The sequence below is a fragment of the Aspergillus fischeri genome, genomic scaffold (assembly GCF_000149645.3).
Source record: "Aspergillus fischeri NRRL 181 1099437636265 genomic scaffold, whole genome shotgun sequence".
NCBI classification, from domain to species: domain Eukaryota; kingdom Fungi; phylum Ascomycota; class Eurotiomycetes; order Eurotiales; family Aspergillaceae; genus Aspergillus; species Aspergillus fischeri.
In genome coordinates, this window is record NW_001509761.1 from 1,344,243 (window position 1) to 1,360,176 (window position 15,934).

The following is a 15,934-nucleotide window of genomic DNA, read 5'->3' on the forward strand; positions in this document are numbered from 1 at the left end:
TATGATTAAGTTGGCGAGGATTTTGAGGTGTTTGAAAAGTAGATGAGATTGAGCCATCAGTAAGAAGTGGTGGTGGTGTTGGCGTACGAAGTTGAAAGGTGATTTTCTCAAGAACCCGGTCTTTATCCAATGGTTTAAGACCTGCTCCTGCAAAGCCATTGCATATATTCCTTTGGATAAAGACTGCTTCGCGTGCAGGAGGATAAAGGTGTAGAAAATCCTCTTTATCAATGTGGTTGTTCCCGGCCACCATCATCCCCTCAACTAGTTTTCCGTATGCGCGTTTGACTGGCCCAAAGACCCCAACATCTAGGGGTTGAAGAAGATGAGATGTATGCGGAGGCATACAAAGACAGATAATTGCATTCTCCCTACAAAAATCATCAAATTCCGCAGTTTGGTGACTTGAATGGCCATTAAGAATAAGTAGCCGCTTTGCACCAGTTGAATGCAGTTTAGAAAAAGGGTTAAAGATATGCTTTAACCACTTAAGACCTATCTCATCTGTTGTCCAGCCATTGGTGCTATTTGTAAGCTTCCAATCCAGGGGGATATTAGGTTCTTGATACCAAGCAGCCTGATGTTCTTTCCCCTTTAAGATAACTGCTGGTGGTATAGAAATCCCCTTTGAGCTCACACACTCAATGATTGTGACCCATTCGCGGTTCCCCTGGATAACTCTGCGAGGTCTCTCACTGCGCTCCACTGCAGTAATAACCTTTGAGGTAGTACAGAGTCCCATTGCGAAGCCAGTCTCATCAAAGTTCCAGATATCATCTTCATGTATACCATGCTCTTGGATAGTTTCGCGTACAGTTTCAAACCACTGTTTGATAACCTTTGGATCCTCCTGCCTTGCACGCTGATAAGATATGCGTCAGTTATATTTTGTACACAGCTCTGGATGGCGTTTAACAAACTTATATGCCCAGTTGACACCAAGGGTTGTAGTAGGATCATGAGTACGCGCTCGCAGCAGAATCTGTGCCATTCCACGCAAAAACTCAGGCCGAATTGAGAATCCTCGCTTATCTGCATCTAGGAGATACTTAACAAGAGATTTCTCTTCAATAACTGTCATTCTGTGGCCGTTTGCGCGTGTTTCTGTACGTGGTTTGACCCCAACAAGCCGCTCACGAAGGGTAGATTCAGGAACCCCAAATACCTCAGCAGCTTTTGATTTTGATTTAATTTTTTGATTTTTATATGCAGAAATGGCCATTTGCATGCGGGCCTCTTTGGATTGAGACATTGATATAAATTGATAGGGATAGCACGCGTTGATACTTGTGTATTCAAATATTTTGAGAGAGCGGCGAAAATTCGCGGTTCGGTGGTATCCGCGGTTCGGTGGTTGATTACGTTACATGAGTAGCGCTGCGCGCATACTCAGGCCACAGGCAATGCCAATGATTGGCATGGCCATAGTGGCAAGAGTGAATATGTTCCGACAGTAAGGATTGAAGGTGGTAAGGATTGGAGGTGGTAAGTGGTACGGATTTGAGGTGATAAGGATTAGAGATGGTAAGGATTGGTGGCAGGAAGAATTGCTGGCTATGTTTGAGGATAGTAGCTATTGCGTCCCGGGCATCTGTGACGGTGGAAGGACTCCAAGGAACTAGTGATTCTGTTGTGTGGTCGAGAATCAAGGCTCTTGTGAGATTCGCCAGATGATTTCTTACGTGCTGTGTTGATTGTTCCAACTCAGGGGCCATGAATCCCCTAAAAAGCAAGACCTGAATCAACTAAGAGAGAAGATAGTTAGCGTAGTCAATGACTCTTCCAATTCAAGAATGAGTGAATCTGGCCAGCAGGATTCGCCCCTGAAAAAACCTTGTCCGCAACCTCTTGGCACAACTGACCTATCAGCTTGTTGACTCCATACTAGTCAATATTTTCGCAGCTATTTCCAGGTATTTTCACATGGTTGACCAGGCTCTAGTTTCGATACAGGATAGCGTGCCCGCATGGGAAAAATTCCCACTCACAGCCAGTCGACGAAATTCGAGACCGCTGAACAATCGGACATCGGACGGCCTAAGTCTATCATTGAACCTATGGGGAGATTACATCCTGTGCAATCGCAAAGGGGCCCGGGGCCTGGGGCTTAGGGTCCTGAAGGTGTTACCGACTCCCTAGTACCTTCCTTCTCGTCGCCTTGAGCAAGAAACTCAAGTGCTCCGCAAACTCCCTCGATACCACCCAGTGGCCAACCCGGTGTAGCAGGTCCACCAGCCCATAGAGGGTGCTCGGATCCTACTCTGGTCTCGAATGGACCAATCACCGACGCCTGATGTGGATCCCCGTTGAAGATCAACAGGGATGGCAGGTGAGCTCTGCAGAGTACAAATTAAACTTATTGACGATGGTTCGGGGATTGCTGCTTGAAACGGGCTAGACACGAGCTGTCGGCGGGTGGACCCTATCCACAAGTCCATGAGCGAGAGTCTCCCCACAGCCGCGGCATAACAACTTCAACGGATTTCAACGGCGTTTAGCGAGAGTGGAAAATTGAGGGAGTGCCAGAATGGATTATCAGGACTATGGTATTTCAGGGGTGAAACAAATTCCACCATGATATATAAGCTTTGATGGAATCCCGGCACGTTAGATTCACCACTCACTCATAGCCATTCCTTATCTTGAAGATGATTATTCCTCGTCTTTTTGGCCTATTGGCCGCCACTGCTGGCGTCGCCAAGGCCGTCAATATCACCGGTTACGAGTATGTCGTGGTTGGTTCCGGTGCTGGTGGTGGTCCACTGGCAGCTCGCCTCGCTCTGGCTGGCCACAAGACTCTGCTGCTTGAAGCCGGTGATGACCAGGGTGAAACCTTCAACTATACCATCCCTGCCTACTCGGCCAGAGCCTCTGAGGATGAGAAGCTCGCATGGAACTTCTTCGTTCACCACTATGCCGATGATGAGCGCCAGGCTCGTGATTTCAAGACTACCTACGAAACGCCCAGTGGCGAACTATATACTGGTCTGAACCCTCCTGAAGGCTCGACACTGATGGGAACACTCTACCCTCGTACTGGTATGCAAGATACTTTCAATTTGAAAAACAGTTCTAAAGATCCTAATGTATTGTCACACTTTAGGTACCCTCGGAGGATGTACTGCCCACAATGCTTTGATTGCTGTCTACCCCCACCACTCCGACTTTGAATACATCTCAACCTTGACTGGCGACAGCTCTTGGTCGCCTGACAATATGCGCAAGTACTTTGCCAAACTGGAGAGGAACCACTACCTGCTCCCCGGAATGGAGGGTCATGGTTACGATGGATGGCTCCAGACCGAGACCGCTCCCCTGAGCATTGTCCTCGAGGACCCACAACTTCTCAGCATGCTTACCGGTGGTGCCTTTGCTCTTGGTAACCTGACTGACAATGTCATCAACATTGCCACCCTGCTGGCTGGCGATGCTAATGCTGATACGACTACCCGTGATACCGTTTCTGGCTACTATCAAATCCCCATCTCGACCGATGACGCTCACCGTAATGGTGCTCGTGAATTCATTATTGCCGTGCGGGATGCTAAGAACACCGACGGCACCAAGAAGTACCCTCTTGATGTTCGCATGAACACCCATGTTACCAAGGTGACTTTCGATGAAACTGTTGACCCGCCTCGTGCTACTGGTGTCGAGTTCCTCGATGGCCAGCATCTTTACAAGGCTAGCCCCTTGTCAAAGACCGCCTCTGCCGGTATTCCTGGCTCCGCTACTGCTTCCCGTGAGGTTATCGTTGCCGGCGGTGTTTACAACTCGCCCCAAATCCTCAAGCTGAGTGGTATCGGTCCCGCCGATGAGCTGAACAAGTTTGGTATCAAGGTCATCAAGGATCTCCCCGGTGTCGGTACCAACCTCCAGGACCACTACGAAATCTCCGTACAGGGCAAGATCGAGGAGGACTTCTCCTGCTTGAACGGCTGCACCTTTAGCATCCACGATGAGGCTGACCCCTGCATTAACCGATGGGAGACTCCTATCCTCGGTGACCGCGGTATTTACTCGTCCCCCGGTCTCGCTGCAACTATGCTGTACAAGAGCTCCGTGACTGCCGATGATAGCTTCGACATCTTCTGCTTCGGTGGCCCGGTCAACTTCCGTGGCTACTTCCCCGACTACAGCATCAACGCCACCGATGAACACAACTGGTTCACATGGGCTATCCTGAAGGCTCACCCCCGCAACACCGCCGGTACCGTGGCCCTGCAGTCCGCCAATCCCCTCGACGTCCCCAAAATTACTTTCAACTACTTCGACACCGGTGTTGGCGACTATGATGCCGATCTCACTGCCCTCTACGAAGCCATCGAGCTTGCCCGTGACGCCTTCAAGCGCCAACTCGTCAATGTCACCGAGGTTCTCCCTGGTGCTGCCGTCACTTCCAAGGAAGACATCGAGAACTACGTCAAGGACGCCGCGTGGGGCCACCACGCCTCTTGCACTTGTCCCATCGGTGCTGACGACGACCCCATGGCCGTGTTGGATTCCAAGTTCCGTGTCCGTGGCGTCTCTGGTCTCCGTGTCGTTGATGCTTCCGTTTACCCCAAGATCCCGGGTACTTTCACGGCTGTGTCTACCTACATGGTAGCTGAGAAGGCGGCTGATGAGATTCTAAGCGAGCTTGCTGCTATCTCTTGATTGATATAGATGATTTTATTGAAGCATGAAGTTGGATATAGTGATGGCATTCAAGTCAATTTTGTCATCTCAAGGTAGATACCTCAATTCGGGAGAGAGATGATTTGAAGTGTTGAGACCAGCCGCATGCGGGGTAGCAATCGCCATCCTGGCAGAGAAAAGTAAGATACTGTCTTACGTTAATCCCTCTTGAGCCCGATTGTTGTATAGTTAAATAATAAATATCTAGTCATTCCCAGCCCCGAACATTGAGCCACTTCTAAAGGTAATCAGTGTGATTCTGATTTAATTCTTCTGTTCCTTTCTTGTGCAATTGCACTGGCCATCTGAGTCGCTGCCCTATTATCACAGTTGATTGTCTGATCGCAAGTGCTAAGTCCCTGACTATAGTTGACTATGTCTTCTGACACTCACAATCGAACTCGAGACTGTACTGCGTTTGAAGTTGCCATTATCTGCGCCTTGAGCCTTGAGGCAGACGCCATGATGGCATTATTTGATCATTTCTGGGAGCAAGAACAGCAGCACTACGAGAAATCTGACGGAGATACTAATAGCTATACCATTGGTCGGCTGGGCCAGCATCATGTGGTGTTAGTCCATATGTCTCATATGGGAAAGGCGTCAGCTGCCAATGTTGCAGCCAATCTGCGTTCAAGTTTCCCCCATATTCGTCTTGCCTTGTTGGTCGGCATCTGTGGAGGTGTGCCTTTTGTAGACGGTGGAAAAGAGGAAATTACCTTGGGGGATATCGTCATCAGCACACAGATTGTTCAATCAGATTTTGGACGACAGTACTCAGATACTTTCATTCGCAAAAACACAGCACAGGACAATCTCAGCAGACAGAACCAGGACATCGGAGCCTTCATATCAAGTCTACAAACCAAAGTGGCTACACTCGAAGAGCAAATTCGAACCAATACTGTCACCCTCTTCAATGCAGAAAACCCCAAGAATCTCAAACGATCCGAGGATATATTTTGGTGCAATAGCTTCCGGAGACCAGGTCATAAAGTCTGCCCAACATCGAGACCGCATCGCTACACAGGAACATGTTATCGCCTTTGAAATGGAAGGGGCTGGACTGTGGGAGAATATACCAACCATCGTGGTAAAAGGGGTGTGTGACTATGCAGATAGCCATAAAAATAAAGGATGGCAACATTATGCAGCCACGACAGCAGCAGCTTGCACAAAAGGTATACTGAAGATATGGAGACCAACAAAGAGGCCAACTACGGATGGACATCATCATGGTGCACCTCCCCTGTTGTCAATGCATCAAGTCTTTACTGGCAACTTCATCGCTGGCAAGAGCATTCACAATGGTGGCACTTATACAGCCAACTCCATGAATTTCTGACATTGTGCCTGCATGGGCTGACATACCCAGGAACTCCATTGTCCATGAGCAGCAAGGCCATACGAGGTTATGGCATGAACTAGTATTCATTGTAATGACAATTGACAACTGCGTATATTCCGTTCAGTATTATAAACTAACAAATGTTACAATTCTGGTACAATTCTGGAATCTTCACAGTCTGCAACCTCCATAGGCCCTCCTAACATAATCAGATTCTGGCTTCAATTGCAGCCTTCCAGCAATGGATGAAATACTATTAAGCTCTCAAATGTGCCTTATGATCCTTCGTCAGGCCCAGAATGGCACGCACCCAACTTCTCAAAAATACTCATTATGCGAAATGGTCCTACCTGGAGAAAAGAAAGTTTCGCATCATATGAGTAACTCATTATCTGAGCAATTTAGGTGCGAAGGCGGTGCTTATCCAGTGCTCCCCTGAATGATTGGCTCATATGGGTTCTGGTTGGACATGATATCAACCAATCATGAGGGAATAGTTGTGTCTGGTATTTTCAGCCTTGTTGCCTTCTGCCCCTTGGGCAACAATCCACAAATGGCTGTTCCAAGGTCTTTTTCTTCCCCCTGGAAGTGAATAGCAGTGAGCATCTCTAAGGTGAAATTCCAACTCGGCCATACTGTCTAAGCGCAATGAACACGCTGGATGGCGGCCTGAAGTCGCTTATTTCACACACCCCATGCGGCCATGCCTCCTTTCAAGTGCCCAACATCAGGCCGTGACTGATAGATACGACGACCAGCACATGTTTTGTATGGAGGAGGATGGCTTTCCTGGTGATGCACGTAAGTTGTAACCGTTAAGGACACTGCTGTTTTCGAATCCCACCAGGAAACTGGCCCACGTCTATCGATATATGTCGCGATTGTGCATCAAGCTTTCTCACCAGATCCATTCCCGGATTCCTCTTCCTTTGGGAAGTAAATGATTGACTTGTTTCCCCTCGTTGTATTTTGGTTTAGAAAACCGTACGTTTTTGCCTGACTTGACTGCAAGCGAGCCACCTTGACATTGCGCGGTAGCTCGACACCACAGTCTATGATGCGAACCAGAAAAAAGGAACACTTCCAGATTGAAGAGCAGATGCTTCCGCAGCAAGTCTACTGGAGAAACCCACATGTCCGTCGTCTGTGTCAATGGAGGCCGGGTGGCGGCGAATGGACAAGCAGCTTTTTGTGGCAGTGCACATGTGGCTGATCAACTCCTGAGGTATCAGTGATATTTGCGGCTCCTTAACACCACCTTTCAGAATCTGTCACATGCTTAGGTAGATGACTCAGCATACTCAGCGCGGAGGCTACATGCAGCCTTAGGCTGCGCACAGCCGGAGGAATAATCCATTCATTCATTCATTCCTTTCAGAATCCATGTAGCCAGTATAAAGCCAACCAGCTCCCTCAGCAATCCATTTGCTTTTAATGTATCTATCATGATCTCTCTTTTATTTTACTCACCGCAATGTGGAGGTCACGGCATTGTTTAGTTCCGTTGATGCTTGTCACGAGACTACCAGAACTTCTTTCGTCAGCATGTGGGCGCAACTCCCAACAGCCCCTCACTAGGAAGGCCTTTCTTCCCTGATAAAACATCGCGCGATGTTCCGTTTCTGCTTATCCCCACAACAAATCCACGGATAAAGCTCTACTCCCAGGCCCAACACTGGAAGGACTGTAAGCAGACATACCTAAAATGGACTCTCAAGGTAACTGACAGTGTTGGGGCACGATTAGCTCCGACGACATATGCGCCGCTAGCGGGATACGCTCAGGATGTCGGAAATGTCAATATCACTAAACAATCCAGTCAGAACCTTATCACCTTCAGATACACTACGACCATGTGCAGATGCGATAGTGGAAATGACTCATAAGGTTATAGCAAGCTCCGAGTCTCCTGACCCTGCGACGAGGTTCGATCTTAGAGAGGAATTTGCGCCCGTGATAAAGGAAGCGAAGAGGCTCTATCAAGAGGTGTGGAATACCCGAATATGTCTATGACCGCGCCTAATAATCATTAGATGAAGTCGTTGTAAGTATCTCCTGAGACGTCCTCTCACGGTGCGGTTTTCCAGAAAAGCCCTTATGTCGGACGACTACATAATACGATTGTGGTGCCTATAGAGAATATGAGTGGTATTAAAGTTACTGTGCGGGACACGGACGGAAATGCCGCAGAGGTTGACTGGACATGGAGGAATTTCCTATTCGCCTCGCGTCTCACGTATGTAGACATTGAGAAGGGAAAAAAGGTTGGTGCTGTGGTAGTTCATTTTCCTAGAAAAGGGTAGGGCGGCTAAAGCAAACCCGATTATCCATCAAAACTATGCCACTCGTATGTTGGTATGCATACGAGATTTTGTCGGCCCTGGATACCACGGCGATAATCTTCCCCATTAAACAGAAGGACGGGAAGTCATTCCATGGGAGCCTATATGGAGCCTGCTAGTGCATATGACATGAAAGACAGATGACCATTATAGATTGACAGTGCTAAGAATGAGTGTAGGTCATGAGCAGTAGAGACTATGCTAGCTGCATCCAATATATGCATATTTACAGCCAGTTCTTCTTGAACAAGGTAGTTCATATACTGGAACGCCGCTCCCTTCTAAGGGACTCGGGTCATGCGCCTCTAGTAGACGATTAGGGGTCTGGTCGGGTTCGGTAATATCGCATGACCCCAGTCTCCAACCTAGTGCGAGTGATCAACAGGCCGAATTCCTATAGTCTGCCATTTTTTCAAAAGAGGACTGGCTCAATAGAGTGACAGAACTAGGTGGCAGGCCTGCTCTAATTGGCTCTTGCCTTAGTGATGTCTGTTCCTCAGGGGAAACTAAACAAATCCACATGCTACTTCTCTCAAACTTTGGCAGAGATGAAGAACCACCCAAAGCACTGCAACAACTCTTCTTTGCTTGTTTGAAGAGTGGATACACACATGAAAGAGTTGGCGATTGTGATGAGATTAAAGTTGGAAACATCACAGTGAATGTCACTGAACCTCTGCAAGGAGTGCCATGGTTAGAATTCCGAGCAAGGCGCATTAAGCAACTTTTCATCTCCCACAAACTCCTACAATCACAATACTGTTTCTTCCGTGACAGGCAAATTAAAGCTCTACAACCGCAAAACTTTATCAGCCAAGAAAAAGAGACGACTGCTACAAAGCATGACTTTTCTCGAGGGGTAATTCTGAATATACCCTACACAGAAGGGGTCTTGAAGGTCCTTGTTTTCGCAAATCGGGGGTATAAATGAATCAGCTACTGCAAGGGGCTTTTTTTTTTTTTTTTCTTTTCTTCCTTGATTTTTCGCTTAAGATCAAATCAACCATCAGTATAAGGTGCCAAGATAGATTACTATGTGGTTGAAATCAAATCCTTTTGCGAATCAAGAAGGACCTAACTAATGAAACATGCTAAGCCTGGTATGAGCAGCCATTCATGCATCCTACTGTAGCTTCATACGCGCACCATTTCCTCATTTCGCTGATATCCATTCATCAAGCATTCTTGATGGTCTCGGATCTCCTTATCCTGCTGAACCAGAACGCAACAGGGACAGCAGAGAGACTTGACACAATCACTATGTGTTGAGCCTGTAATTTGCAGGCGGTCACGTATTTTGGTCCTTTTTCTTGCCATCAAGATCCAATGTAAGCCACAGAAGCCAAGGCACAAAAACTGACAGCACTGATATTCACTTTAGCTTCTTCACTTTATCGACATCACAAATACTTGGAACTCTACATTTGCATTGCACTCACAGCACCTGCTGTCTTCTTGTTGGGGGCTGTCGAGCCGGGAAAGCGTTTCCCCAAAAAGGCAGCATGGGAGACAGCAAGCATATATAGCTGCATCTCTGGTCAAATAATGAACAAGACAAGTCTCTCGGCCACATACCTGTACTGAAGGGTGTGCAGCAGCCACGGAGTAGGCTATGGGACCATTGAGTTGTTGCTTCTCCGCTGGAATCCATTGAGTCCAGCCTCCTGGATGTAACAGGTATTAAGGGCAAAAGGATGTTGGGAGGCTGCTAGTATAAAATTCTTAGATTATATTCAACCCACTGCGCGGACCGGAGGTTAAATAGACAAGAAAGTACGCAGTATTCTCTAGAAGGACGCATACATTCTGGAACTGCAGTGCTGAGAGATGGTTGTCTAAAATTGAGCTTGCCTTGTTGTTAGGCAATAGACTAGAGCTAAACACTGTCTTTTCTTCTTTTCCCAGTGAATAAGGTGTGTGGCATAGACATAATGCAATACTATATCTTCTGTTAGCAACAAGCTGACAGTGGAGAATCATAGAATGACGTATATTACCCAAAGTCAATAAGTAGAAGATAAGCTGTAATATCCATAGGTATGACACCTTTCATTTAATCATATAAATAGATCTCTAGCTATGAGAATAAATGGGGTAATGTGCATGTATGCTTCATATAGAATATCATGCCTGTGATTCCAATGACAGTGCTCACATCTCATCCTAGGCACAGAAGACATGACCGCTGGTCAAAGAAAGAAACTGTCATAGCCCTATATTTTTCATCAAGATACATCAATCCTCTGGCGGTGTCCCATCTGCTATCCCATCGCGGATATAAACGTTCATCATCTGCTGTTAGGTACAAAGTTGAACACATCGTCAGTGGTTGTCCTTCTCTCCGACTACCAGATGGGCAATGGGACTTGAGAGCAGTAGATGAATGGATGGACACTTTATTAGAAAGTCATGAAGCAGTCACTGATCTGGTCGTGTTCACAAAAGAAGACGCAGAAATTGTAGCAGAGGCAAGTTATTCTTGGGAAATTATCCTCTGCCTGAAGTATACTCAGTACTCACAACAATCTTCTAGCATCAATCAGTCGAGGAGATATTGGAATCTTTTCATGCATTGGAAGCACGGTGGCAGAATGCAGATGGTCCTTCTGTGGTTCTGACCTTGAATTCGAGATCTTCCTAAACATTTGTCTCATAACTGATCTCAAGAGTTCATCTCAGCGGTTCCCAACATATTGGACATTTCGCGAGCTTGGTGTTTGGTGGATCACTGTGTTGTCTGTCTATAGCCCTATGTGCGTCTATACATTCTCGACACAGAAAGTGGTAGCATGCTGTCTGCAACAGATGCTTTTGGGGAGTAGTAGACCCGCAGCTATGGCAGAAGTTTGTACCTAACTGCACCATTCTTGAACGGATCCCATCTTCAATCTCAAGTCGACTTTTGAGAAATGAAATTTCTTTTTTGAGGTGCTGTAGGTGCTTTGTTTCTGTGGTACGCCAGTGAAACTGCATGGCATTAGCTTGACAAGTTGCAACAAGCTTACAAGCTTTGGCCTAGACATAGAAATAGTTTTGATGTTATCCTGAGATGGAGCTTCTGTGCTTATTATATACCTTTAATCCAGCTAAGTGCTATAATACCCACCCTGCGCTTGGCTCCTGATCACAGTACAATTAAAAATGAAGCCTTGTTAATGGTGAGGGTCTTGCCTATTGAGAGACGAGCTGAAGCCTTTCAACATCTGGGAACATCTTTTACACTTCGCTAGGTCTAGTGTATCCAGAAAATACTGGGTACCCTGGAGCAGCCCTTCCATCAGGTAGGCGTCCACACTAATGGGTGTGGCTGTTTAAGTCGCCGTACGGTATATATACTACCACGCAACTACAACATCTTGGGTTGTTTGCTTAGGTCTTCACTTCTCCACTCAATATAATGCATCACACAATGCTTAAATTCCTCCTCATCAGCGCTGTTGTCATCCAGTATGTGGTGGGATTGAGATTTGCCATGTATATCGATGAGTAAGAGCCTTCATGCATCTAACTGAGCAACCCTTGCTAACATTTAAGATACCACACCATCGATCTCCCAGGCTTGGACCAAACCCAGGGCATAACCCACGCGATCATGGCCTTTGCAAACTCTACTATGTTTAATTCCGATGCCCCTGCCCAGTTTACGCCCTTTGAGCCTGTTGAAACCATGCGCAAGCGCTTTGGAACTGACACTAAAGTCATGATTGCAATTGGGGGCTGGGGTGATACCTCTGGTTTCTCTGAGGGGGCAAAAGATGAAGCATCCCGCACACGTTATGCACGCAATGTTGCGGATATGATCAACTCCTTGGGCTTTGATGGCGTCGGTGAGTATCTAGATAATAAGTGTTACATAACGCTGATGATGTGGTCTAGATATTGATTGGGAGTACCCTGGCGGCAATGGAGACGATTACAGGCAAGTTCCTGACAGCCAGAAGACTAGTGAAATTGAGACCTACCCTCTATTTCTGCAAGCTATCCGTCAAGCCATTGGTCGAAACAAGATCCTCTCAATCGCCGTTCCTGGTAAATGCACTGATATGGTCGCTTTTACTAAGGAGCAAGGTCCTAAGATCTGGCCATCTGTGGATATGGTGAATATCATGTCATATGATCTTATGAACCGCCGTGATAAAGTCACAAACCACCACACAAGTGTTTTGGGCTCACTCAACACGATTAAGGCCTATGAAGAGATTAGCCTTGATACTACGAAGATTAACTTAGGTTTTGCTTACTATGCTAAGTGGTTTATGACAGATCCTAACTCAGACTGTGATAACCACCCGCTTGGATGTGCAGTAGTGGCTCTAGAGAATTCAGATGGTACAGATGCAGGTACATCTGGAGTATTAACTTTTGAGAAGAGAACTATGGCGCCTGCTCCAGAAAACCTGAAAATCTCTACAGATGGAGCCTGTGGCTTTATTCAGAAGACTAAGTGTCCGGAAGGTTTATGCTGTAGTCAGTATGGCTATTGGTATGTGCTCTTTCCCTTGTCTATTATAGCTAACAAGATCAAAAAGTGGGAGCAGTAAGAACTTCTGCCAAGCTAGCTGTCTGTCTGATTATGGTGAGTGCAAAGGCATCTCAGTCATTGGCTCATGGCGTCGTGCTTGCAAGAATGGCAAGACAGATGAACAGGCTGGTGGACAGTACTACTGGGATGACCAGGCCAACCTCTTCTGGACTTGGGACACGCCTGCCATCATTAAGCGCAAGTTCAAGGATATTGTGGATACGGAAAAGCTAGGTGTGGTGATGGCCTGGAGTCTGGGTGACGATACCCTAAGCTGGGAGCATTTAAAGGCCATGCAGGCGGGTGTAAAGGGGATCAGGTGTCATTGATTCGAAGCGGTGATATAGTTAGGGTGGTGGTGGTGAGGATCCTCTACTCTTCTACTCTGAAACATTGCATGTACTATGTGACAAGAATGAGTTCCTGCTAAATATCATGACTTAGGCATTCAGACAACCCCCATCACGTGCCTGAGATCATAAAATATTGACATTAGAATAACCACCGACCTGACACCATTATCACGGAGCTCGAGTGCCCACCCTTTCCCTCCTATTCCGTGAATGTTTGAGAAGCCAAGGTCTTGAATACAGCTTCCTCCATAAAAGGAATACTGCGTACACGGCTTTCCTTTATGAAAAGAAATAATTTCTCTTATTCCGTCATCAGAGATGATAAGAGCGGGCGTCTCTCGTAGTTGTGGATCCTTTCGTAGTGCGGACAGATAAGGGTCGGATAGGTTATGAACATTCAACCTTATTCCAGAAGTGAAACGAACCTCGTTTGATGAAGGATCATAAGTATGCTGGTGTAAAGAACTCTCAAACAGCTCCCAGGTTGGTATTTTTCCAGTGCCATCCAAAAGACAGAGGGTCATGTAATTATGTTTACATTCCCCTTGCTGTTCTTGGGATGAAACCTGGCTAAGTCGAGAGCCGATCAATACCAGCCTTGCATTATCTTTTTCTGTGACCTCTGTAAGCCATTGGTTATTTTTGAAAATTGTTGACCAAAGTAACATCTGTCGTCTTTCTGACTCCCATGGCTTCAGGCCCAAACTAGATAAGAAATCACCTCGAGATAGGGTTGGAATGAAAGAAGAAATGCGATCAATCACTTCTCTCGAAAACTTCATAATTGCATAGGTTTGGTATCTCCAGTGAAGAGTAAGGGCTAATGACACACAATGGAAAAGAGAAATAAATAAGTGGGAAGGGATCAAAGTGGCATTTATATAGTAGAGAGTTGTGGAAGAACAGCAGTGTTGATAGATTGAGGGTCTCACCCGCAAATTTGCAGGTGAGGGTCATGGGTCCGACACCAGACAGTCGTTTGGCTGATGACAATATCCTATATCATTGAATATCGTCGACTACTCTGCTAAGCTAGTCTCGTGTATTACCTGACATCCATGAAGGAGACCTACACACTTCTCTTGGCGAAGCGCCAATCCTTCGGCCAATCAAAGTGGGCAGCAGTCTTCTCAAGGATCAATGCCATGGCTTCATAGCTCTGCCTCTGCCTTCCATCCGCATTCTTCGGAAGTTTATTGCGCATCTTGCCAGCGTGTACAAGAAGGGAGAGTATAATATCGAACTGTTCCTCGCGCTTCACAGGTTCTTGGAGGTCATCATAATATTTGGTGATGAGTTTTTGAGCTTTCATTACCTCCTGCTGGGCACCTGTATTTGCAGGATCTTTTAAGAGCTGCAAAACATGGGGTGTGACATCTCTATAGATGCGTTTGATTGACTCTGGAGCTTCACGCTTTGTAGTTGTTGCTGCTGTCTTCTCCATTGCCCTTTCTGTTTTTCCTTTTTGTCTTTCATCTTGTGGTATGTCTTTCATTTTGTACTCACCGTCCTCATCGTAAGAGTCATCATTGTTATTGTGATCATCAGCTGGCGTTTGTGTACTCAGCGCGGCCAATCTTGCTCCAACTAGAACTTCTGCACCCGGCATTTTGACGGCTGACCTTGCTCCAAGTTGGACTTCTGCTGCTGGCTTTTTCGGTCTCAGAAGTCAGAGCTTACTGAAGGCCATTCTGAGCCCTGTGTTGTTCCTGAGCTTTCCGTCTCAGGAATAGGTTGGGGGTTGGCTAGGGTTTGAAGCTTACAGTTGAAGGCCTTCCTAGCTCTTCCTTGTCTTGCCATATTGGAACTTGAGTCGTTGAGCTTATTTTCTTTATACCTTATGCTGGTTGCGGACGGAGCCACCTTTATATCTCAATTGGACGGAGAAGGCGTATGTTGGATGAACACTTCCCTGACCTGATGATGAAGGTTAAATATGTAGCGGGATTGTTTGTGTAACGCTGGCAAATTTCAGGTCTTCATAATTTATGCGACATCTGACCACAAAACTTCGAGAGTAAGTTCTATCGAATATCGGAGCCTACTAGGTATAATTCCTTATTTAAACTCTCAGCTGCCCCATAACACAATATCCTAGTTTCAAGCTTTCACCAGCCGACAGAATGGGATTGCCAATGCGTAAGAAAATGATCCTTTTGATTCTTCAAATACTTACCGAATGTTTCAGCTGGGTCTTGCCGCGATCGCCCTGCTCGATTTAAGCTGGAAACATTTTTGCCCCCGGATACGCGTCGGTCAAGCCTGGACGCTGCCTTGTTCGACGAACATTGGCGTTTAAGAGATGGTTGGACCTGCGAGCACACAACTGGAAGGGGCGCGTCATTTGTCTTCAAGATCAAGGGGGACATGGATGGGCCAGGCATCACAGACACACAGTTAACGAAGTATCGCCAAAAGCCACCGCCACCGCCACCAGCACCACGTGGTAGCGGTGCTAGCCAGCCTAGCCTTTTCGGACCACATCCACGTGGTAGCCGTGGTGGCCTTTTCGGTTGAGACGAACCTTAGATACTGAGGGCCTGAGGACTGAGGTGACAGGGCTTGATTAAGAATTTAACAAAGCGTCTGCACTATTTATAAGTAAGTTACATAGACGCAAGTATATTCAGACAATCAGACTCATGATATGAGGAGTGTTGCTCACAGATACAATGGGATTGGTGATTGTGAC

The 15,934-nt window shown here is 46.6% G+C and overlaps 4 protein-coding genes across 4 annotated transcripts, besides 4 other annotated features; 3 read left to right on the forward strand and 1 right to left on the reverse strand.

Moving 5' to 3' along the window:
• Positions 1–7: 7 nt before the first annotated feature.
• Positions 8–1,252: a mobile genetic element.
• Positions 1,253–1,453: 201 nt separating this feature from the next.
• Positions 1,454–1,489: a microsatellite.
• Positions 1,467–1,512: a microsatellite.
• Positions 1,491–1,532: a microsatellite.
• Positions 1,533–2,648: 1,116 nt separating this feature from the next.
• NFIA_005130 (GMC family oxidoreductase) lies at positions 2,649–4,656 on the forward strand (the record flags this gene model as incomplete). The annotated part of the gene is made up of 2 exons (XM_001259047.1): positions 2,649–3,039; positions 3,104–4,656. The coding sequence occupies 2 exons, from the start codon at positions 2,649–2,651 to the stop codon at positions 4,654–4,656; spliced, it is 1,944 nt and encodes a 647-aa protein (XP_001259048.1).
• Positions 4,657–5,052: 396 nt separating this feature from the next.
• Positions 5,053–5,727, forward strand: NFIA_005140 (5'-methylthioadenosine/S-adenosylhomocysteine nucleosidase family protein; the record flags this gene model as incomplete). The annotated part of the gene is made up of 1 exon (XM_001259048.1): positions 5,053–5,727. The coding sequence occupies one exon, from the start codon at positions 5,053–5,055 to the stop codon at positions 5,725–5,727; it is 675 nt and encodes a 224-aa protein (XP_001259049.1).
• A 6,049-nt stretch (positions 5,728–11,776) lies between these two features.
• Positions 11,777–13,218, forward strand: NFIA_005150 (putative glycosyl hydrolase, family 18; the record flags this gene model as incomplete). The annotated part of the gene is made up of 4 exons (XM_001259049.1): positions 11,777–11,853; positions 11,902–12,194; positions 12,244–12,850; positions 12,897–13,218. 4 exons carry the CDS (start codon positions 11,777–11,779, stop codon positions 13,216–13,218), a joined length of 1,299 nt encoding a protein of 432 aa, XP_001259050.1.
• A 1,093-nt stretch (positions 13,219–14,311) lies between these two features.
• NFIA_005160 (uncharacterized protein) lies at positions 14,312–14,851 on the reverse strand (the record flags this gene model as incomplete). The annotated part of the gene is made up of 2 exons (XM_001259050.1): positions 14,312–14,571; positions 14,749–14,851. 2 exons carry the CDS (start codon positions 14,849–14,851, stop codon positions 14,312–14,314), a joined length of 363 nt encoding a protein of 120 aa, XP_001259051.1.
• Between the last annotated feature and the right edge of the window lie 1,083 nt (positions 14,852–15,934).